Source organism: Anabrus simplex, chromosome 6 (genome assembly GCF_040414725.1).
Source record: "Anabrus simplex isolate iqAnaSimp1 chromosome 6, ASM4041472v1, whole genome shotgun sequence".
Classification (NCBI taxonomy): Eukaryota; Metazoa; Arthropoda; class Insecta; order Orthoptera; family Tettigoniidae; genus Anabrus; species Anabrus simplex.
In genome coordinates this window covers 149,830,462-149,856,304 of record NC_090270.1, presented here as the reverse complement: position 1 = coordinate 149,856,304, position 25,843 = coordinate 149,830,462, and the positions used below count along the sequence as shown (strand labels likewise).

General features: G+C 37.3%; 1 protein-coding gene across 2 annotated transcripts in view; it reads right to left on the bottom strand.

Moving 5' to 3' along the window:
* Nucleotides 1-322: 322 nt before the first annotated feature.
* LOC136876218 (E-selectin) overlaps nt 323-25,843 on the bottom strand; it is a 154,725-nt gene continuing 129,204 nt past the window's right edge. For both annotated transcript variants that reach the window (XM_067149979.2, XM_067149981.2), the window contains 7 exons: nt 19,507-19,643; nt 16,935-16,992; nt 9,402-9,541; nt 5,950-6,010; nt 2,116-2,252; nt 840-1,100; nt 323-569 (listed from right to left, as the gene is read on the bottom strand). In XM_067149979.2, coding sequence (XP_067006080.2) covers nt 421-569; nt 840-1,100; nt 2,116-2,252; nt 5,950-6,010; nt 9,402-9,541; nt 16,935-16,992; nt 19,507-19,643 — 943 coding nt within the window. In that variant the 3' untranslated portion in view covers nt 323-420. The remainder of the gene's footprint in view (nt 570-839; nt 1,101-2,115; nt 2,253-5,949; nt 6,011-9,401; nt 9,542-16,934; nt 16,993-19,506; nt 19,644-25,843) is intronic.

Sequence of the window (25,843 nt, the reverse complement as noted above, 5' to 3'; positions counted from 1 at the left end):
CAAAATACGGAAATTCTTCCTCTCCTTATTTTCCTCTCTGGAATTTCTCTCAATTATTGGGATCGCCGCTAGATGTGAATTTGGCTCAGTTTTACTGCCCGATGTCTTTCACGATGCGAACAATATGTCGGGGATATATTTACCGTTTTCTTGCTTTGTGGTGTCTGGTAGTGTGATGCGTTGTGTGTGTTTATCCAAACCAGGCGAATTAATAAGACACGCCTGAAATCGAATCTGGCACTCTTTGGAACGAAGGCCACTACTCTGACAGTGCAGCTAAGGGGTCGGAAAAGTACGTATAATTGAAAATTGTAAAGGTGAGTTTCGACTGTTAAGAATGAGACCATGATATCACTTAGACTTTATTGAATTAAAACATAAATTGGTGGGAGTTAGTAATATTACATTTATGATAATTCTTTACATCTTTTCACAAATAAATATCTGTTCACTTGTACAAAATATATCGTGCAGGCGGCCTTTATGATCGATGGCTCCACAACGTTCATTCAGTTTGCTTGGGTTTCGAGGAGCCCACTTGGCAAAATGGACCGAGTCCAGTATTGTACCTGTGGCATAAAAAAACGGAAATAACAATACATTAATTACTATTATTGTCAGAGAATTACAGACTACATTGTCAGTATTTTGTTCTTGCTATCACGAGTACATGTCGGTTATCTCATGGTAAGAAAATAAATACGCGGGAACAAAGCTTGAAATCTACCGCAATAATACAAACCTAATTCCAAACCTAATAAAATTTGACTACCAAGTGGCATGTGAAGTTAATAAGAAAAATATTCTTATATCTTGGCTCCTTATAACAAACTACTCACCAAGTACTGTAACCCATACTCCTCTTTTCGCCAGGTCACTGAACCCGACGTGGGCATATGTCCAGCCGTTCTTCACGTGATGAGGGGCTATCAGGTCCTTCATGAGCTCTAGTTCTTCCTTCGAGTCGATAATTGCCAGATGAGCACCTTCGTGGATGCACGTTTTCTGAGCGTCCGCCCATGTTACATGACTCGTATTCACCTTGTAGGCTCCCAAATTAGGGAACACGAGATACTGGGAGCCGTTACACTTTGTGTTGGCTATAAAGGAATAATACGAATTACTAGGATTTTAACACGAAGTAATCCAAGTAAAATGGAAATTGCAACTCCAAGAAGGAATGGATCATTCGCGGTAATATTAGAGGTACGAAATTGTGCCAGCTAAGTACGTAAGTGATACGAGGTTCAGACCAATTGGATTATTCATAGTGTCACGCTGGGCCGATTGGAGGCATAATGCCGTCTTAAGCGATGAATCGCGATTTACCTTTGCTCAAAGATTGCCACAATCATGTCCGACGGTGAATCGGAGGTACGGTACACGCCTATCTTATTGTTCAAGAGTACATGTGCCAACCCACAGGCATTACAGTCTGGAAAGATACTGACTTTCATGTATAGTCTCCATTAGTGAGTGTTGAGGGCTCAATGACTGTTCGGGAGTACGCAGACAAGGTTGAAAGTCCAGTGGTTGTTCTCTTATGGTGACCGTAGCAAACTGAATGTGTCAGCAGGACAATGCCCGTTCAAACATTGCAGGTATTGATCGAGAAACTCTCCAAGACATTATGCTTAAACAGTGACTCACCAGGTCTCGGGAACCAATCATATTGAACACGTGTGGGATATAGTGGTTAGACATCCGCACAATTTCCCACAGCTACCTCAAACTGTGGAGAATGAACTAACCCTCGCGGTGCAGGATGATAGGCTGCAATTCTGAACGAGGTGACTCAGGGTTATATTCACTCCACACCGCGCAGGATAGAGCACTGTATTGCACCTCTGAGTGAGCACACCATGTACTGACCTGGCAAATGACCATGTTATCATCGCGATGCTGGCTCACATTCATCTTCCATGCACATTTGGATCATTGTAGACACATTATTTCGTGGTGTTGCAATTTCGATTTTCTGTCGTTTATTTAGATGTAAGGGGAACTTAATCTTCATGTGGTTGAAAATGAAATTAAGATGGCATTCCCATATAATAATACTCAGTAGGTTTGTTACTAAAACACATCCTGACTTTAAACAGTTGAAAGACTTACTTTTCAGTTCCTGCACACAGTCAGGTACAGACTCCCAGCCAATTCCCTGTACTTCCCACCTGCTCTTCCCGCACACAATGTTGATGGATGGATTTCCATTCGGGAATTTATGGCCATCCACGCAGTTTGCAGTACAACTGGAAAGAAAGTTAAACATTAGACAAAATAATATATATCAAAGAATTATTATCGTTGTTACTTAATAGTAATGAATGCCTATTGTAAGAAATAAATTAATGTTGGTTAATCAAATGACACAGATGTCAGATGAAATTTATATTTTTAAAATAATTTAAACTTTCCTCATTTGAGGCCTGCCGTACGAGGAAGTATAATATGTAAACAATTATCTACTTTTAAAATGTAGTAATATTCATAATATTAACCATAATTATTACAGGTTGTAAATATGTTTCCTTAGAAAAAATAATCATATTAAGGGTGAGAGCTACTACATCAAATATTCGAATATTTACAGAACATTTACACATGATAACAATTAAATTTCGGGGTGAAACTATTTCATTGAACTTCGGGTTCAAGCAATAACTACCACCTCACTAACTGTTCTTATAAATAATTTGCTTGAATAACGTGCAGTTATTCATTTCTCTATATAAGTACAATAGTTTATTTACCAAGTGCGTCACACATATCATATAGCATATCTTTCTACCACTCTTCCTTTGGTATATTAGGTATAAATAGACCGGATATAAAACATTCATTTTTTTGCACTTGCAATCAGTTATGAAGTTCCGATATTTGTTATTTATAATAGTATATCTACCCGAGTCCCTTTGGTTCTGTTTTCTTGAATAAAACAGTAGATAGTTATCCTGTATAGTTTGCTTGAAAGGGAAGGACAACTTAACTATACGGTCCCAGTTACAATAATAGGAGTATAAGTGGTCTGATGCTTCGAAGAATTAATGACGTCAGTTACAGGAAGGGAAGGGACACAAATCACAAAACCATGAGGTACTCCATAGACCTCTACATACAAAATACCATCGTATTCAGAATAGTGCCAGTCGAGTTGACCAAGGGGGAGTAGGGTGGTATATCAGGGTTAAAGGAATGAGAAATACTTATGTAAAGGGGCTTAACTTCTAGTTCATCGGCTGAGAGAGTTGAAGAATGTTGGTACAGTGTAGTTGATACCATGCATATTAAAGTTATTGACGAACGTAGAACTAGAGTTGAATTTTCTCTGTATGTGTTATAATAGGTGACAGATGTCAGCTTTATTAATATTTGAAAAATTATGTTTCATAATAGTCATGAGTAATCAAATTTTCATTATTTCGCTTTGAATTACGGATATATTCTGAAAGAGAAATTGAAGGTAGTTGGATACAGTATAAGGTGAATGTCCACGTAGAGGAGGCGAATAATACTGGAGAATGAATAAAATTCCTCTACGATAACAAGGGCATCTACAAAAAGGTACACAAATTGAAAGCTAGAAAAGGAGGTGGAATTAATTAGAGTTATGGGGATATAATAAAGGGTGTGGGTTGGGATATAGTACCACACTTGAAATATTTATTTGATTACTGTTTGCATGAAGGAGTGATACCAAATGTATGAAGAGTTGCAATAGTAGCCCCAGTGTACAAGGGAAAGATTGATAAAGATAAAGAGGATAATTACAGGGCAGTCAGCTCGACGTGTGTGGTTTTTAAGCTGTGGGGAAATATTCTTTCTGATTGTATTGGACGCGTTTGATAAATAACTCGTATTAACTGGTTTGACAGAAGGTAGTTCGGGTTTAAGAAGAGTTATTCCAGTGAGGCTCAACTTGTAAGATTTCATCAAGATATAGCAGATATTTTAGCTTCAGGAGGTGAAATGGACTGTATCGCTATTGACATATCCAAAGCTTTTTATAAGGTAGATCTTGGCAGGTAATGGGGGATTACTGACAAAAATGAGGGCTACTGGACTAGTCAAAAGGGTGTTTGAATATTTTAATATAATATGAAGATAAAGTTGGAATTCAAGAGGACAAATATTCATTTACAAGAAGAGGAGGAACGGATTGGAATTATTTATCAAGGAAATAAATAAATAAATAAATAAATAAATACATAAATAAATAAATAAATAAATAAATAAATAAATAAATAAATAAATAAATAAATTTCCAAGTTCTTTGGAAATGTTTAAGGGAAGGCTAGGTAAACAACTCGTAGGGAATCTACCATTCGGGTGACAGCCCTAAATGCTGATAACTGATTGATTGATTGATTGATTGATTGATTGATTGATTGATTGATTGATTGATTGATTGATTGATTGATTGATTGATTTATTGCAGAAGCAATTGATCATCGAAATATAATTTTAAACGTATGAAATACAAAATTCATTGTATTCAAGAATCAATGCAAGAACGAGAGTAGGTAGTAATATGTAGTCTTGAATTCCTTTATGAGTTGTAAAAGGCATGGAATGAGCACGGTAAGGTTACAGACAAAATAAGTTTATCACACTAAGAATATAGAGTAATCTTCTTAGTTTAATAAACTTATGTTTCCATTTTTCAATTCGTATATAATTTCATTTACTCCATCTCATTAAATCCTCTTATGAAGGTGACTTCAGTAAGGGAATCTAGTCGTTTAAGCTCGCTACTGAGATACATTTCACTTCATACTCGAGCCGAGACAAGAGTTGGAGACACACACAAACACACGCAGTGCAATGTCACTCATCAAAGATTTTGGTTAGTGGAATGTGTTGCACTCAACGAATTTCCTCGGTAATCGGGGGCACACAAGGGAGTCGCATAATTGAGTTTAATTAATTGCCTCTCTACTCCCGATCAGCCTATAACTTCGATTTTTGGGTTGTATGCTTGCTTGTAGAATGGAATTGTGGAAGGCAATAATATCAATCCTTCGAGTGTATCTATTCTCTGCCAAATCATGGATATCTTCACTGTACATTTCTCAGGGATACGATTTCATGATTTCGTATGATTAAGCCTACTTCATATTATTCTTGGACTTTGCAATGATTGTTAGAAATAAGTGGTAATTAATAATTTCTTGGAGGGTTGTTTATCTTTGCAATATTTTCATATCCCATACGAAGTAGTAAAATTGGATCATTCTTGAATTCATATGAACAGTTTGTTGACCGAATAAAGAAAAAAAATGGTGTGCATTTTGTTTTCTGAGAAGATATAGCCTACTGTAGTCCTTAAACCTTTTCTTTTTCATTCGGAGTATAGAGAAGAGAATAATATGAGAAACACTATAATAAGGTTAGCCACCGCAATATTAACTTCAGGAATTTTTTATCAGACGAATATGTACAGTGAACCACACTTTCACACAAGAACCATTGAAACTCTCAGAAATTGCGACAACAATCGTCACCAAAACTTCTGCATTGAACAAACAGGGACAAAGTAACTGATGTGAATTGCGGCATTTCGCAGTCACCCATAAGCCCTAAAACTATGAAAGTAGGGTGCGGGACTTTGTTGTTTGCAGTCATAAAGCTGCCCTCGCAATTTCATTTTCATCTCATGGGTTTCGGTTGCTATTTTAAAATAAATTATATGAACTATGGCTTTGAAATTTGCGGTACTCTGTGTTATCCTTCCAAGTATTCAGTCCATCGGTGGGCAATGCATTGGATAATCATACCGGTATACTGAAAAGAAATATTTGTAAAAAAAAATCTCAGTATTAATACGTTAAGGAAAGGTAGTGAAATGACTTTCATCTTTTTAAGTTAGAGACTTATTAACCATCTATCGGTGCAAATATTATAAATAGCATGTAGTTTAAAATGTGACGTATACGAAAATTATATTACCTTGTGTCATCACATTCGATGGTGGCATTCTTCAGTTTTGTTAGCTCCTGTCCACTGCATGCTGAAACGTAATAGAAAATGACATATTAAAAGAGAATATAAACCAGATGTGCATGTAATTTTATAGTTCATGAAGTTATTAAACTTATCAGAATTATCTTCTTACTAGTGAGACCAGAACACAGTTATCACAAGAGAAAAATGTCCTAAATCAAGCACATGCTGCACAAGGGCCTGACATTTCACAAAATAATCTCTTCTTCAGAAATTACAACAGTTTCGTTTACCTAAATATTGCTAAAAAGCAAAAGAAAAATTATATAATCGGCCCAACTTAGTCAATACAAATGTGTCTTAAAAGAAAAATTTAACAAAATTCACACAGTAGGTACATGTTTTGGACCGAGCGATTTGGCCACGCGATTAGTGTCGCGCAGTTTTGAGCTTGCATTCGGGAGATAGTGGGTTCTAATCCTACTGTCGGTAGCCCTGAAGATGGTTTTCCGTGGTTTCCCATTTTTTCAACAGTACCTTAATTAAGGTCACGGTCGCTTCCTTAAGACTCCTAGTCCTCTCAGTGGGACGTAAAGCAACTTACAGGTAAGCACATGTTTCGGCCCCATTGGACCTTATTCAGCCTTAAAAATAGAATAGTGTATGAAGTTAATAAAACACTCTAAAGAAATACAAAATCATACTTGAAATATCGTATCTTATAGTATCGCTAGGAACACCACATATAGGTTCACACAGAAGCACTCGTTCTTGAAGTCTTGATGTAAGAAGCGACTTAAGAAGTGTAAACTGTGGTTACAATTATCAATTTGTAAAATACATCCAAACCAATTGTCATGTAGGAAAACGTTTGTAATTGACAATTTTAAAAATTGAGACCCGAAATATGCTGTCAGTACAGTAAAGAAAAGCGTGATATTTAAAGTACCGGTAGTGAGTTGCTCTATGGAGAAATATGTGTATAAAAACAGAGTCAATACGGAACAAATCAAATGTCAGGTACTTAATTTGCAATAAATACAGCAATTTAACACATCTTGCAGTCAAGGATCAGTATCATTCGAAGAAAACGCAATTCTTATTGTAACAACAAAATCATCTATTTTATATCCTAATTCCGAGGTTTTAATGTATGAAAGGACCAATACGTATATAATATCTTTACCACACTGCAACGTTGGCAGTATTAAGCAAAATTGATAAAGATCTCTGTGCCATTCGTCGTTAGTGTATTCTAATACGCTTCCCTTCCGGAAATGTGGAAAATTGTTCTGACAGTTCCTAAATAAAATGTCCAAAGTATTCACTCCATGACTCATTAACGCCCCAGCCTATAGTACCTTTCAGTTCCGAACATGCTCGAGCATTCTTGGAGTACTACGTATGTTTTATAGGCTCCACGATTATCTCACGAAGAGTTGCTATATTATCGATCAGTCAGCCAAGACATATAGACTACATTGTTATAACATATTCCTCTGGTGGATTTAATTCCATCAAATAATGGTACTGGCACACACTAATGTCATACTGCTTGATATCCGTATTCATTATTCTTCACTGAGCCATCAATAATTCACCACTGATCTGCATTTATGGCTGTCGCTAATGTGATTATCCCATTGAAGATAATTCCTTTCATTATCATCTAGGTGTTAGTTGGTGCATGCATTTCTGTGGGCTTGTCAGACTGATAAGTAATAGCAACTTCTGGCTCCGTGAGGAAAGCAACGGGGAACTACCTCACTCCTCATTTTCCTAGTATGTCTCTTCAGTGACACGTAGGCTATCTACGACAGCTGTTGGTGGAGCTGTAGAGGATCTAAACCAGCCTTCGGGCTGAATACCCAACATACATACATACATACATACATACATACATACATACATCGCCTAGGTAAATACAGTGAAAACAAAAATGGGTACCGTTACCATGATTCTCTGTCAACTTTTAGCTTAGTTTCTTGAAATTATTTCAAAGGTCGGAAATTTATTGAAGATCCCCCTGGTGGTAAATTATTCCAATCCCTTCTTCTTTTTCTTCTTCTTCTTCATATGAACGAATATTCGCCCCAAAATTTCCTCTTGAATTTCAACTTATTCGTAGCTTTAGAAACTCCATTCAGGCCAATCATATACTAATGTCATTCAACGCCATCTCTCCGTTGATATCTCGAAGCACTGAAGCATACCGCTCACTCGAGCAGCTCGTCTGCTTATTCCTTTGTCTTCCCAGCCCATGTAAGCAACATTACATTTTTGTCACAAATCACGCAGAACAAGTCCTGCTGCTTTCCTATGCATCCTTCCCACTCCTCGAATTCAGGAATCCTGGTGAAGGACACCATATACTGTAAATATAGTTTGTGTTCTTACCAATGACTTATACACCCTCTGCTTTACATCCTTACTACAACCCCTAAATACCCTCATAACCACAAATGAAGAGATCTGTAACCTTCATTCGCAGTCCCGCTAATGTGATTGCTCCAGTGAAGATAATTCCTTTTATTATCATACAGGTACATACATTGAACCCAAAAATGTGTATCAGTATAATTCCTGAGGGCAAAGGTGGTCGGGCGTAGAGCTAATTACTCTACCCCAACAAATGTAGAGGTTACACATAGTTCAAGACTTTATCACCCACCGCTCCAAGGGCACTTCGTGGCCTGTATGGAATTGATTTTGCTTTCTGGTTTCACTTAAAATTATCACCATGAGGTTCTTTCACACCATCAACACAGTAATTAAAACTAGATGATTGTCAACCCATTTACCATCCTACCAATGTCTGCTGTTCGAGGCCCGTTTGCTGTCTCTGACAATCCTGTAACTTATTTATTACCATATACCAGCATTGTTCAACATACATCTAATTTTTACAATTTGTTTTATGTCGTACCAGTACAGATAAGTCTTCTGGCGACGACGATATAGGGAAGGGCTAGGAGCGGGAAGGAATAGGCCGTGGCCTTAATTAAGGTACAACTCCAGAATTTGCCTGGTATGAAACTGGGAAATAACAGAAAAAACATATTCATGGCTGCCAACAGTGGGGTTTGAACCCACTATCTCCCAAATGCAAGCTCACAGCTGCGTGACCCTAACAACACGGACGAATTGCTCGGTAATTGCATTTGTTTCTGTCAGCAATGACGCCACGTACTTAGGACTTCAGAAGTTTAGATAACTTGTTCTGTTTGCATACCTCCTTTCAAAAACAATTTATATTTACTTGCAAGAATGTCTTGTGCTATATTCAGCGTTTACTTAATAAATTTTCCTTTGTTTGTGGATACATGAAGGAACTTTCCTGCATCTCATCTTCGTATAAGCAGTATACTGCTCTCAGTTTTTATGATAAAATAGAAGAAATACAGTTCTGTTTAAAGTAGGCCGTCTACATTCTCGGCCATGAGTTTCTGTTTACTCACTCAGCAGTTCTCGAACGCAGCCCGTCGTCCCGTCCTCCTCCTCCGCCTGGACCGTCCACCCGCCCGCAGTGCACGACACCACCACGGACGAGGCGCCGCTGGGGAATTTGTAGCCTTTTTCACAACTTGCCTCGCAAATCCTGCAACAAAATAGGGTTTTGTATTGACCAGACTTCAATCTGCTCTTCCTTTCCTTAAAAATATTACATTACAGTTTATAGAGAACCTATAGTTATAAGAAACATGCATGCGTTTAAATGCTGATGGCCGGGCTAAGTGGCTCAGATGGTTGAGGCGCTGGCCTTCTGACCCCAACTTGGCAGGTTCGATTCTGGCTCAGTCCGGTGGTATTTGAAGGTGCTCAAATACGTCAGCCTAGTGTGTGTAGATTTACTGGCACGTAAAAGAACTCCTGTGGGACTAAATTCCGGCACCTCGGCGTCTCCGAAAATCGTAAAAGTAGTTAGTGGGACGTAAAGCAAATAACATTATTATTATTATTATTATTATTATTATTAAATGCTGATGAACTAGATGGTTTAGTTGATAAGAACTCGACTTTTGTGCTTAAGATTTCAGGATACAGTTAGTAAACATTTAACGTAACTTTAATTAAGGACAAAACTGTCCAAAAATTAATTGATATTTAATTGATATTTGTTCCTAAGATCGGAGATTCCATGTCTCCCGAGGTCAGTGGCTTTTTGATGACTCGGAAATTCGGTCCTCACCATGTCAGTCACACTGAAATGTAAAATACACTTCAACGAACACTTTTGGATATACACAAGGACCTCGTTTATCTGTCCCTCATTAAACTGGATCTTCGGTTTATTCGGATCGAAAATAATAAAAATTTAATTTTAATTGTACTGTATTTCTTTTACGGGGTCGATTCTTCTGGAATGTCTTCTCCGCCAAGGAGAGTTAAGGACAGGAATTAGAAGTAGGCCTAAGTCGGCCACTTTCTGTCAAAGGTACCGTCCCGGCATTCGTCTTGAATTAGAATAGAAAACCGTGGACTCTTCTGAGTTCCTTGACACATGTGCATACATTCCCGGATGATCGGACGTTGATGTGAACGACGTAACTTACTGGTTGAAAAACGACTGTAATTCAGGCTACGGCAAAATGACAGATAAATAAATTGTTGCCTCTTGTTCCTGGGAAGGTAATGACAAGAGTGATGGTGAATTCGACAATGAAACCTGCGCTCCATCAGAGGAAACAATGACGCATGGAGATGCAGCAATGCAACTGGACAAACTTATGGTCTATTTACAATCCCAGACTGAAAACACACCGGCAGAACTGATCCTTGCATGTTAGTAAAACGTCTTCGTGACCGTACTGCGCGCAAACGCTATCTGAATGTAAAACAGAAAAAGCTCATACATTATTTTAGTACATAAAAGAGAGTCGTAAATGTATGAAAAGTGTTTTTATAATTGTTTGTACAAATGAAAAAGGTATTACTGTACAACTTATATTAATATATTATATAACATGTACTGTATTTGTTTTTTACTTTTTCCGGATTATCCGGATTTTCAATAATCCGGATCAGTCAGTGTCCTACTTAATCCGGATAAACGAGGTTCTTGTGTATAGAAAAATTCTTTTGACGTACAAATCAGTCCAAGTCTTGCACTTGGTTTCGTTCCTAAAACCGTTAGTTGTTAATTAAAATACAGCACCTTGACAGCGAGGGCACTACGTTGAAAAAACACATAACTCGCACAGGTGGGGCGAGTTTCCTTTTTTCGTTTCTTCTAGGCTTTGAACGTCATACTTATACGTTCTGGTTTCAATGACGGTGAATAAGAAATGGATAGTACTGGCGACCGTGGCCTTATTTATGGTACAACCTCATAATTTGCCTGGTGTGGGAATAATAAACAAAGGACACAAATTTTCAGGGTTGCCGGTAGTGGAGACCGAATCCACCATCTTCCGAAAGTAAGCTCATCACCCATCAAACTCGTTCGGTGTGTGGCGTCAATTTAAAAGACCACCATATCTCTAGCCGAGGCCAAATATTGTTTCCGTTATTATTATTATTATTATTATTATTATTATTATTATTATTATTATTATTATTATTATTATTATTATTATTATTATTATTATTTCTTCGATTTTGGCAATCATAGGATCACGGAAAGTAACTCTGTGCATTCATCTTAATCCTTCTTTTCTTGACTTCCAATAATTCTCCATCCTTTCACTTTGCTGTTTCCTCCTCTATTGTGTCCAGATATTATTACCTTTCCTCTTTTCCTTCTCCTGGAAACACTTGCAATTTTGTATCAATCTTCTGAAAGTTATTCTGTCATGTATTATATCGTCTGTTATTCCAATCTTTGTCATATCTTTTTATACTCCTTGGATCCATTGGTTGGCATTCTTGCTCTAATAAACATGGTTAAACACCTACTGTTATCCATCCTCATTATGTGACCAAAAAATGTAATTCTCCTATTTCTGATTGTGTCTAACAGCCTTTCATTTTCTTAATCCATGTATAGATCTTTATTCCTCCTATGTCTAAACTCTCCTTCCTTCGTTTTCAATGGTCCATTATTATTATTATTATTATTATTATTATTATTATTATTATTATTATTATTATTATTATTATTATATTAGAGTATCGCACATGTTCGTCGCTAGTTTGTAATGAAATCGCATTGCCGATTGATTGTAGACCACATAACAAGTGTGCATTTCCCTTATTTCATATATACGATTTGTGAAATGAATGATAGCGTCATTAAGTGTTATAGAACGTAAAGGGAACATTTCTTATTTCTATATTTGAAGGAAGAGGCTTATGTCGCCGCACTCAACAGCCTGTGTGACGACTGTGTGAGAAAGAGAGGCAGCGCATTTGTTTGTTAACTAGTGAGTGGTCAGATTAAAAAAACTAGCACCACAGATGAGTTGCATGACATATTACGTAATGTAAACTGAGTGGATGAGGTGTAAAAGTGGTGTATTATTTTAATTTTAGTTGTCAAGTGGGAGAAAAACTGGTACCACATGTGAGTCATGCGAGTGAGTAGTCGTTCCACAAAGTGAACCAACTGTTTCATAAAGAAAATGGATTATAATTTCAATCATCATGGGTCAAACAAGCCTCCATGGCTCAGGCAGCAGCGCGCCGGCCTCTCACCACTGAGTTCCGTGGTTTATATCCTGGTCGCTCCATGTGAGATATGTGCTGGATAAAGTGGAGTTGGGACAGGTATTTCTCCTGGTATTCCGTATTTTTCTGTCATCGTTCATTCCAGAAACACACTCCAATATCGGTTCACTTCATCTGTCAGTCATTAAACATGCGATAGGATTCGGCAGCCGGCACAATTCCTACCCTTGCCGTTAAGTGAGGGCTTCATTCATTCCATTCCTGACCCTGTCAAATGACCGGAAACAGGCTGTGGATGAATAAACGATGAATAAAATACACGCTATACAGGTTGTCATTGATATGAACCGCAAAGAAATTACATGTGAACATATTGGATGAATCTGTTTGTAAGAATGAACTTCGATGCAGGGATCATCCGTATAATAAGGTATAGCATATTTATTAAACTGGATTAAACTATATAACCATATTTTACATATCTTATTTTTTTTTTCATTTACTGTACATACTTTCTGCATGCTCCACTACATGAGTAGTACTACATGCACTTACAATACATTTCCTTACAAATGCACAAACATAAATTACACTTGAATAATTAAATTTCTAGATGACTATTAATCTTACCAATATCAATCAATATCAGTCTTCCTTTCTCCTGAGAGCTTGAAAGTCCAGAGCAGAGCATTAATTTGGAAAATTCCCTTAAATACTTTTTTAATAGCACAGATTTCTGCATTGGCCAATTATCACCTCTATTAACACTATTTATCAAGAATTGCCTAATATTTTTCTCTTCACTGCACTCGAAAATTATATGATCTATTTTCTGAGGGCTGCTGTTACAGGAACACTCGGAGTTACGTATAATTTTAAGTCTGCATAAGTACGAAGCAATATTTCCATGTCCAGTCAGTATTGTAGTCATACTTGGTGTTAGGTTGATTTTGGATTTTAATCTGCCTGCAACTGTTGGAAAGAATTCCTTTGTAAGTGTGTCTTTTGAAGTTTGTTCCCATTTTTGCTGCCATTCATGAATTGATTCTTCTCTGAGATTTTTCTTTAAAGGAGAGATGGGTATTCTGTCTAAACAGATTTCACTTAATTTTGCAGCCTCCTTTGCAATTTTATCAGCCAGTTCATTGCCTTCAACTCCTATATGTGCCTTAACCCATTCAAATTGTATTCTCCAATTATTTCTTTTTAGAATAGCTGTAGTCTTTCTTATATTCTCAATCAGTTGGTTATGATTTTTGAAGTCCGAAATGGAGTCAATTGCTATCTTACTATCTGTGTAAATAATTGCTTTCTTATCTTCGTCATCCCCTGTCCTAGTAGTTACTAAGAATTCCAGAGATTTTAATATGGCTAATTGCTCCGCCTTATTATTCGAACAGTTGTCTTGCAATTTAAATTTCAATTGATCTGTTAATTCATGAGATCTGTATATAGCTATGCCAGCTCCCACTCCTTCACTTTTGCTTCCATCTGTGTAAATTTTCCATGGGATATATTCATTTAATGCTATTCTAGGGTCTTTGGTACCAGGAAACTTGGCTGGGTGGAGCCATCTCATAGGTTTTTCTGGGTGATCAATGACATAATTCATAGTTGTTTTGCCTGATTTGATATTGTATAGAGTAACAACCTCTCTAGCCTTGATACCTATTGGAGTTATTCCTGTGATGATGTACAGTGTCTCATGAGATACAGTACGGTACGATCTTGCTATTCTCAATAGAATAAGTCTTTGCACTATCACGTATTTAATGCATTTCTTTTCCATGGATTCTATCCAGATCGGTGCAGCATATATCAGCATTGGTAATATTAGTCCTATATATATTATTTCCAAAGCCTGGTGTTTTAGACCCCATCTTAATCTTGCCAATTTTGATAATGCGTTTATTAATTTAATACATTTTTCACTGACTTTATTGATGTGGTCATTGAACTTGAAGCGAGAGTCTATAGTTATTCCTAGATATTCCATGTTGTATACTTATTATTATTATTATTATTATTATTATTATTATTATTATTATTATTATTATTATTATTATTATTATTATTTATTTATTTATTTATTTATTTATTTATTTATTTATTTATTTATTTATTTATTTATTTATTTATTTATTTATTTATTTATTTGCCCAAATCCTTGGCTGAATAGTCAGGGTTCTGGTATTCGGTTCAGAGGGCCCCGGTTTCTATACCCGGCCGTGTCGGGGATTTGAACCATATTTGGTTAATTCCTGCTGTTCAGAGGCTGAGTGCTTGTGATCGTTTTAACACATCTTCACGTGCTCACAATGTATCTCACTGCAAACCAACGCAGAATCTCGCAATAATGAATGCATCCCACCTCTTGAGGTTTGAATCGGGAAGGGCATCTGGTCGTAAAAAGTGGCTTAATACACATTAGTTACGACCCGTATTTACAGAAATACGCCTCTCGGCCAGTTACCAAAAGGACTTCTCAGGGATGCTTCATATAACTGCTTACAATTCCAATGATATGGGCTATTCGTATTATTATTATTATTATTATTATTATTATTATTATTATTATTATTATTATTATTTGTAATATTGAGAGTACTATCTAATTCATGATAGAGTTGCAATTATAGGATAGTTATTTATTTCCCACATACTCTGAATTTTATGGGACCGGGCGAGTTGGCCATGCGGTTAGGGGTGCGCGGCTGTGAGCTTGCATCCGGGAGATTGTGGGTTCGAACCCCACTGTCGGCAGCCCAGAAGATGGTTTTCTGTGGTTTCCCATTTTCACACCAGGCAAAATGCTGTGGCTGTACCTTAATTAAAACCACGGCCTCTTCCTTCCAACTCCTAACCCTTTCCTATCCCATAGTCGCCATAAGACCTATCTGTGTCGGTGCGACATAAAACCACTAACAAAAAACAAGAATTTTATGGGTTCATGTATTTCTTAATTTTGGTTTAGTTCCGGAGAAATCTTCACAGCCTTGACTGCGGCCAAACAAAACGAGTCAAATAAATAAATAAATAAATAAATAAATAAATAAATAAATAAATAAATAAATAAATACATAAATAAATAAATAAATAAATAAATAAATAAATAAATAAATAAATAAATTTGTTTAGGTTTACTGTAATTAAATGTGTTTGTGGTGTGTTTTATATTAAATTAATAAAAGTTACATTGAATCATTGAGGGAGGAAAATGTTTTCTAAATGTATTAAATGGACTAGGTCACTCAGTGTAAATGAAGTAGATGGAAAGGGGAAGATGGTTAGACACTGTTTAAATAAATACCCCCCCTCCCCCGGCCAATTACCAAAAGGGTTTCTCAGGGATTCTTCATAAAAATGCTTACTAATGCACTGATATATTCTTCTTCAAAATTGAAGGTAGGCATTATGTGCGGAGTGTATGTTCAAAAGGCGCTATTTACACCTTAAGAAAGTTGTGGTAAAACGCAAGGAAACGTATAATAAAAGGCACGTTGAACGTGCCCATTATCGAGTATGGTACTACTTTTAAGGAATTACATCTTTATGGTGTGGATTGCTCATAGCATTCGATAGTATTAAATTACTGCAGTGCATGTGCACGAAATACTAAAAAACAGTGAACAGACACTCCTCATATGAGGCTGAATAAGAAGCATTTAAGCAGCACTTCAATCCGATCAATGTCGTGATGGGTTGTTAGGGTCCTTAAAAACTAAAATTACTACACAGAGAGGTAGTGTGGTCTACTGTACGCAAAATGTATTGAACTGCAGTAATCTTTACAGTTATCACAATTTCACTCGCGTTTGAGTTTTCTACTCGACACAAATTTTACTCACGATCATAACACATACTAACACACCCTCTTGTTTTCTACACGGCTTCTCACAGTGCATTGTCGTTCTCATAGAAGCATTGAAAATATGTTCTTAGTTTGGTGTACATTATTATGGTATAAATTCATGATGTATTCAATTGACGCTTAACGTTGATAATAATGATTTCCCAAATATAAAGACTGTTGAGGAGTGTCTGTTCAAAATGTGCTATTTCGACTTACAAAGAATAAATCATTATTTCGTCCACATGCATTACAGTAGTTGAATATTATCGACTGCCATGACCAATCCAGACCAGGAAGATTTAATTCCCTCAAATTTGTGCCAAACATGATCATGCGTACGTTCCATTTGTCTCTTGTTTTGAGCATCTTGCGATTTTCCTGCAACTTCCTGAAGGTAGAAATAGCACCTTTAGAACAGAAACTTCTCAGCTAAGCCTCATAGAAGCATTCAAAATAAAGTAAGTGTGCGATATATGCTTAAGTTTTCAAAATTGAATTTCACAATTATACAAGTAATGAAGTGATATATTACCTGTCCGACTGGCATTTTACTGTTGTCCTAGGTAGAGCAGAAGGTTCGCCTTCACAAACTGTAAAAAGAAAGAAGGTTTGAATATAGTATTAGGTGTTAGTGGTACCGTTGCGGTCCGCTGTATGTTCAAATTGCCGTGATCTTTAATAAAAAACAATATAATGTTATTTGCTTGACGTCTCACTAACTACTTTTTACGGTTTTTCGGAGACGCCGAGGTGCTGGAATTTAGTCCCGCAGGAGTTCTTATACGTGCTAGTAAATCTACCAACACGAGGCTGACGTATTTGAGAACCTCTAAATACCACCGACCTGAGCCAGGGTCGAACCTGCCAAGATGGGATCAGAAGACCAGCGCCTCAACCGTCTGAGCCTTTCAGCCGGGCAATAATCTTTAGGGGACGCACTACGGAAACATGTATGTTCTCTAATTTTAGTTCTATGTGTACGATATTTTAGTAGTTCATTAACTTATACGGATCTAATTCAGAAATTGTTTGAAATTGTGCCTAAACTGATAAAATATTTCCGAAATGACGGCATTTTCTGAAACAAATTGGTGTAGTTCAAAGTGTCCCAGGTGCAACCATTTTCTTTGTTTTAAAAATTCATTGCATAGGTAAAAAAATATCAAGTAATATTTAATAGGACTACTTCTGGTTTACATTTTAAAATAGTTTTCGTAATATGTGGCATGGCAATATTAATTTTGCATATTAGTTTCACCCGGTCATAAGAATTTTGCATTGAATATTTGCTGAAATGTTTAAATCAACAACTCATTTTTTGTTAGTTGCTTTACGTCGTACCGTGCCTGGTGTGTAAATGAGAAACCACGGAAAACCATCTTCAGGGCTGCCGACAGTGGGGCTCGAACCCACAATCAACAACTCATTACGACTGGTTTTCTCAACCTGGTGCTCTTTAAATTTTCTTTTCGTGTGGCTATTTCTAGCCGAGTGCAGCCCTTGTAAGGCAGACCCTCCGATGAGGGTGGGCGGCATCTGCTATGTGTAGGTAATTGCGTGTTATTGTGGTTGAGGATAGTGTTATGTGTGGTGTTGGGGACAGCATAAATACCCAGCCCCCGGGCCATTGGAATTAACCAATTAAGGTTAAAATCCCCGACCCGGCCGGGAATCGAACCCGGGACCCTCTGAACCGAAGGCCAGGACGCTGACCAGCTCATTTTTGGTTCTTGCCATGTGAATAAGAAAGTGCACGCGAGCACGAATTGTACTGAGGTCATTTCGTCAATTAAAACGTTCTTGTACAAAAGGGAATAATAGCGTATTTTATCTTGTGCTACCAATATTCTAAACTTACCTACCGCTCAATGTTTTGAAATACCGGTATTTGAAATAATATGATTGATTGTGCGGAGCATGCATTGATATACTTCAAGTAAATCTTAGCGCTGCAATGCTTGTTCAAAAATATCTGCAATTTATATTTCGGGGAGCAGAAGACACCAGACGGTCTCATATACTGCGGAGTTCTTCTCTCAAATATCCTGCGATGTTCTGGACGACCTGCCGGTGTCGGAAATATTTCTCACTTACGAAATACCTCGAGAACAAAGCACAATCACGATCACGATAAACTTACTCATGTTTCCGCGACTGTTTACGAGTAGCTACAAGCGACTTTGATTCGATCACGATCAATATTTAAGCATCATTCAAGCTCATGAATCACGTTAATGGTGAGTGTTTCCATTTTTATTTTCATTTCTAACTATTCTATTTCATGGTGATCGTGTACATACGATATGTAGGTCCTGAAATTCACAAAAAGGTTGGAAAGCCGTGTAATACATAATTTCTTACATATTCAGTCAGAAAGTATTCCTAAGCTTTTCCCTTCATACAATTTTTAGAGCTTTTACTTTACTTTGAAAGTTAAATTGTTACGTCTGTCTAAGATTAGCCCAGATTATGATGCTAATATGAATGAAGTGAACTTCCTTGAAATATTTCGTGAAATTTTCTTCAATATTATTTGAATTATGATCACAACCATATGTAAAAAAGTGAAATGACAGAGCAGGTTGCAGCAAGTGACGAACATGGACATTTAATTATTACTTTTCAATGAAATGAAGAGTAAAGGTTTTGTTACAATTTGTTTTACGTCGCGTCGACACAGATAAGTCTTATGGCGACGATGGGATAGGAAAGGCCTAGGAGTGGGAAGGAAGCGTCCGTGGCCTTAATTAAGGTACAGCCCCAGCATTTGCCCGGTGTGAAAATGGGAAACTACGCAAAACCATCTTCAGAGCTGCCGACAGTGGGGCTCGAACCCACTATCTTCTGGATGCAAGATCACAGCTGCGCGCCCCTAACCACAAGGCTACCTCGCCCGGTAAACGTGAAGTATATTTTACAAATCAAATATACGCTTTTTTGGGCCAGAATGCTGTACCTCCCCCTTAAATAAAGCGACAACAAAAATACAGACGGTGTCCTTGATAATGATTGCAATATTTACAGTGGTGATAGCTGCCTTCTCTATAAATATTGAAACTTTTTTAAGGACACTTTGTATATTTGAGTTTAAACGTCATCCTTACCAGGCTCTTCTGGCTCACAGAGCGGGACTTCCCCATCTTCTGTGTCAGCACTCCACACTCCCTCACGGCAGAACAAGCCTAGATAGTTCTTATTTCCAGGAAGTTTGTACCCCTTATGACAGCGTAGTTCACAGTACCTGGAACAATACATTCAAATTAATATCTCGAGAAGAATTTAACTTTACCCCATTCTCATTTGTAGTGTAAATATTCCTGAGATCAATATTGAGACTGGATTCTTCATTCAATCTAATCAAAACAGCCCAAAAATATGGAAAAGAAGAATACAATTTGTACAAGGGTACGAATTTTAACTTAACCATAGATCTGCAGGCTGTCTCCGAGGGAGACAAGTGCGGTCAAAGAGACGGTGTACGAATTCAAACTTAGGTGTATTGCAAATTACCAGATGGCATTAATGTCAATTATCGTTCATTTTGAAAGCCTTTGAGAAACAAATGATGATCGGAGGCTATTATTTGGCTGCAGAAGTTGGAGTACTTTCATGTTGACATTGAGGTTGCATTGAGCAAAATGGCATCCAATGCAATGATTTTCTACAACTAACAGAAATCGAACAAAAATAATTAAAAATGGTTGATGAGTAATGAAAAAAGGCACTTTGAGCTTTGCCAGTATCATATTTTTGAGGCAAATAATATGTGAAATTATCCCTTTTAGTGTAGAAAAGTCAATATTTATTTTATTAAAGATATATGATAAAATGATTTTTTATTAACTAAAGAAATGGCAATCCTTTTTTTAAAATCAAAATTATATAGTTCAGTTTTCAGCTCTATATTGATATATGAGAACGTTAATTTATGATTAAGGAATGCTTTCAGAAAGAAACAAAAAAGATTCTATGTATTGTAAACAATTACTGCAGCAGTTGACAGATAAGCTGAAGTAATTTTAGGGTTACGAAATGACTTTAGGATGTCTTGTTATGGTACAATAGCAACAGCTGGAGTGTGGAGTTATAAACGCCACTGTTCGCTAAAATCAGATACGACTAGTTGTACATTGGGCAGTAGTGAAGAAGTGATTGACATCGTGCCATGTTTTTTCATTTTGTGATAAGGGACAAGTGGCTGAAAGGAAAAGTCATTTGATGGTACTGCGTTCACTCATATAAGCGATTTCAACACAGGTCACATCGTCATGAGAGACCGCTACGAGACTTACAGACACATTGCCCAAAGTGTGTCCATAACTGCAGGAAATAAGAAGCCGGGAGGTGTAACACAAAGAAAGAAGACTCTCTTTCCAGAAGCAGAGAACGTGAGAATAATGGATTTACTGGGTCGGGCAGCATGACACTGACACGTTCAGGGTAATTATTTTTGGGGTGGGGAACATGATTAACATGAACACAGGTATGTGAAATAAGGAACAACTATTAATGCAAATATTCCCATCTAATAACAATATAAATACATTCTGAAGGAGTCTTATGAACGGAGTTTTCAATAATATTCACAACTAAACAGGAAACTAGAACTTGATTCATCTTATAAATAAAGTTGTAGGGGGTCGCTGTCTGTAATTTCGTTTGTTTTGCCAATTTTTCAGATATTTATCCGTTTTAGGTCAACTCAAGACCGAATCGGTGGTTTTTACTTTTCGTGTCTGTCTGTTTGTTTGTCTGTTCCACCATCACGGCAAAACGGCTGAGTAGATTTCAACCAAACTTCATATTTGGAGTATACTCACCCCAAGGAAGGTTTCTATATGCACTTCATTTTAAAATCTTTGATTAGACGAGGGGTTTATAGGAAAACCAGAACGGTTTTCCTCCATTTTCTCTTATACTATTGATTTCCTGTAAACTCCGTGGACTATATGTGGAACGTCTCTTCATTATAAACAACTTTCGTAATGTTCATAATTTTCCTTACTATTCAAATGACGGAGAAATTTACTATTTTCTGCGGGTATCATGGTCTGCGTGTGTGACCGACAGACCGACAACGAACCTACAGGTTACCATGACAACGTCTCTGACTGCTTGCCAACAGGGAAGTAACGTATTGCCATTTTCCTCATCATACCTTTAAATTCATGGTTGTTCCTTGGGTAGAAGGCAAGAGAGGCCGTTAATCGGTCATTCTGCGGGATATTGGCGGAATATCGTTGGAGTTTATAACCATTCTCGAATAGCTTAAGTAATAACACCATTAGTCATCTTATCTGTTCACCTAAGAATGCCTGCGCCTAAATTTCTCCTCTGTTACCTCTTTCTTATATCCATAACTCACACCAGCATAATTTTTTGAGGGGCATTTGATTTTCCAATACTTTCACTTGGTATTTACATATTTGTCGTCATCCGGCTGTCCTCAGTTTTAGTCCATTTTCTATTAATTTCAACTCTCTTTACTGAATTATTTTCTTCCTTAATTACACCGTATGTATGCGAGTGCTAACCCCGAAAACTTGACACTCTTTCCTTTGAGGAAATATTCTAACCTATGCAAATGTATAACTTTTGGGCCCCGGAAAATATCGAAATATGGATGCAATTTTAACGACAGTGCACACCTTCGTTTCGGGATAATTGGTGGCTAATCTGTAAGTCTTATCACAAATCAGAAAGCACAATCGCCTTTCATTTTGGAGAGATCTACAACTTTGGTCCTATGACTTTTTATCGTATTTCTATTCCTTATACGTTAAATAAAGCTGTATTTCTCGATTTCAAGTTAATTTTTTACTTTCACGCGTATATGTTAACATTAATTTTGTACACTTATAGGAAAGATAGTATCATGACATTCGGCACGCACATTGGCATGACCAGTGGCAAGCCAAATTTTATGATTCTATCTGTCACATGAGTATCACAAATATAAAGTAGTATGCGAAAACTGTACAAAATTTCACACCCAATGATTCTAACTCAATCTAACCCATAAATATAGGAGATACGAGAAGATGTCATGGGACCAACCATGTAGAACACTGAAAGAGGCGTCTGATGGTGAGGTCGTTTGCAGATATGTCGCAGAGTTTCAAAGCTACAACTCTCGAAATAAAGGTCTGAACTTCTAGATTGTGTCTGTACATTGACTATTTTGGCGACATTTCTGTACAGTTATCCATTTCAGGTGTAATAATGACCATCTGCATATTATTAGCTTTGGTGTCTGTTTTCCTGTTTGTCTGTTTGTCTGTTTGTCTATAACTTGTAAACTACAGGATATATTTCCACCAAACTTGATATTTAGAATCCACCTGTCCTTGGGTAGGCTTCAGGGCAAATATTGTTTCTAAATCCATGAAACCGAAACCGTGATTTTGCACTCCCACAAAATATACACAACCAAACTTAATAGAAATCTGCCTGCCCTAATGGAAATTAATTTTTAAACCTTTTTTTCTCATATGCATCATTTCGGTAAGAGGATTTATAAGGGAGATATCATTAACCGGACTTAAATTAAGAAAGGGCGCGAGTTGAGCGTATTTCTTACAACTTGAAAACTATTGAAGATATTTGAACCAAACTTTATATTTAGCATCCACCTTTCCAAAGGTAGATTTTCAAGGTCAATAACATTTCCTGTTCCTGGAATGGACTGGCGGTTTATAGGGAACCGAAATGGTGAATTTACTCGTCCACAATATGTACAGTACATGACCAACCTGACTGGAAATCGACCAAATTTGTTGGAAATCCATTTCTAAAACTTTTTCATGTGTATTTCTTCGACAGAAAGATTAATAAGGGAGATATCATGAATGGTCGGTTTTGCAGGGTAACTCCATCAGACATAGACCAAAAGGTGTTGGACGTGGAGCAGATTCATTATCTATATAAGTAAAATCCTAACGACTGTGTGCCTGTACATTGACTATTTTGGCGAAATGTTCGCACAGCTACGCGTTTAAGGGGTAATAATAACAACCATCTGCATAATTTTTTGGTTTAGTTTCCTGAAAGTTCTAATTTTAACCCTCCTCGCCCAAAATCCACATTGCGGCATAATCTGCCAGACGAACAAGAAAACATAAATTTGGCAAAATTATACGTTTTAGCCTGTAACGGGCAGAACATTTCCAAGAGCTTTAAAGTTTTCACTTTTCCCCCGAAGAATATCGAAATATTGAGGCAATTTTAATGATGGTGCATTCTTCGCGAAGTCCTATCACATAAGGGAAGGCACAATCTCCGTTCAATTTGGTCTTATGACTTTTTGTTGTATCTGTATCCCTTTTACGTTTGATTTTTGTCTATTTCTCGATGTTAAGTAAATTTGGACTTTTCATATGCATAACTCATACTTTCAATCACTTATAAGAGAGATAGAATCATCAAACCCTACACGAAAATTGGCCCACCCAGTACCCATATGTGAGCCAAATGCATGTAGCTGTCACATAATTATCTGAAAAGTAATGCAATGTGAGATAATCTTACAAAAATGTTACCCTATTCAACGTTTCTAACCCAATCTGACCCATGAATAGATCAAATATCATACGACCAGCCATATAGGCCGCTAAATCTGACGTCTTATGGTACAATCTTTTGTCGATATGCCGTACCGTTTTGCCGCAGTCAATCTGTAAATGAAGGTCTGCAATATTTTTAGCATGCATATACTTTCGTACGTCGATCTATATATATTCACTGATGTCGTCTTGTAGTGATCTAGAAAGGGTGTGTCTGCTATTGTAATCAGTACTTCCCACACCGACTTCGACTGGCAGTAGGAATGGGGTCCTTCCCCAACACCTATGTAACTGGCATTAGTAAGGAAGGCCTACCATTGTAGTGAATAATTCACTCCTCGATTTGATTTGCAGAAGGCAAGGGAGCATGCATTGTTGTTTAAAAGTCCCCTACCCGATTGTGTTTGGCTGTAGGCAAGGGTACCCGCCCTTATAAACAAATGTATCCATCTAAAATGCGACTGGTATTAGGCATAGTGGCCTGCTGTTTTGATGGAAACTCACCAACTTGGTGTGACTGTTAGTAAGCTGGCTGGCTGAAGGAAAAGGGGCCTGTAATTATAACTGCACAACTCAATTTCGACTGGTAGTAGGGAAATTGCCAAACATTCTAATGAAAACTGTAATCTGTCTGGAAGTAGGAAAGGGGGCCTGCCATTGTAACGAAAACTCCCAAATCGATTGTGACCGCGCAGTAGGCGATGGTGCCTGCAATTATAATGAAAACTTCCCAACTCGATTGTGAATGACTATAGGCAAGTGAGTCTGGCGTTATCTTCACAAATCCGTAACAAGCACTTTACATTGGAAACACCGTATTGGGAACCTCCCTATGCTGTTTCTCGGATAACGCTAAGAGACATGCCATTTTAAAACAATCTTATTTACTGTATGTACAGTATTTACTTCGATATTCGAATACAATGTAGAATACCGTATTCTTCTCTGAAGGACTGCCCGCTTTCTAATCTCATTTCTTGACATAAAACCATCTACCATCTTCTCGAGATTTAACGCCTTAGTAGCCTTCGAAGACCACCAACCTTCACGTTTTAAGGGGACTTAACATCAAGAAGGAGAATGTTTTGTGGGGCAAAATGGCACTCTGCCCCAATAAGATCGATTTGGGAGCGGGGGGGGGGGTTCAGAAAACGCCTCCCTCCCCGCTCTCCAAAGTAGGCGCCACTGCACACGTTGTTAGCATTCACATTCCCCAGTATCAGCTGTTACTCTTTACAGACTGAGCCTGCGTACAATCGATAGCACAGTATCATGCAGGCGCATCTGCTTTCAAATTGTGTTTTATTTTATTTATTGTTGGTAGAAACTCCTTTACGTTTTACTGACCACACAACTCCCTTAATGATCCTGTTTCTTATTTGGAATTCCGGTACACAAACTTTAACTCATGAGAAAGGTTAAATCTAGATGAAAAGTGAAAGCGGAGGAATAGAAAAGGAAGTGAAACTGAATTGTGTAAACGCACTGTCTTATGAAGTGTACCTGCACGAGACAGGTGGAACAGTTCTCCGCAAATGTCCCCTCCCCTCCCTCTCCTCCTACAGTAGCTCTCTGATATTTATTGTGGAGTACGGTTGGTTAGTAGTCCAATAGTCAAGGTATGCACATCTACTTTATGTAAAATTAACGAATTTTGGTTTGTTCTATTGGTTCTATTACCATTTTTCAAAGACAGTTCATTTATAACAAACAGTTATTGTGGAAATATAACTCATTTTTTGAAAATATCTATACTTGTATTCACGGAATTTTCAGCACATGAAAGGGATTCAAATATTCGCTTTCAACTCATATTCTTGCATAAAAGCACTGGACATTTAATTAAACGAATATATACTCATTAAAATTACCAGCTACC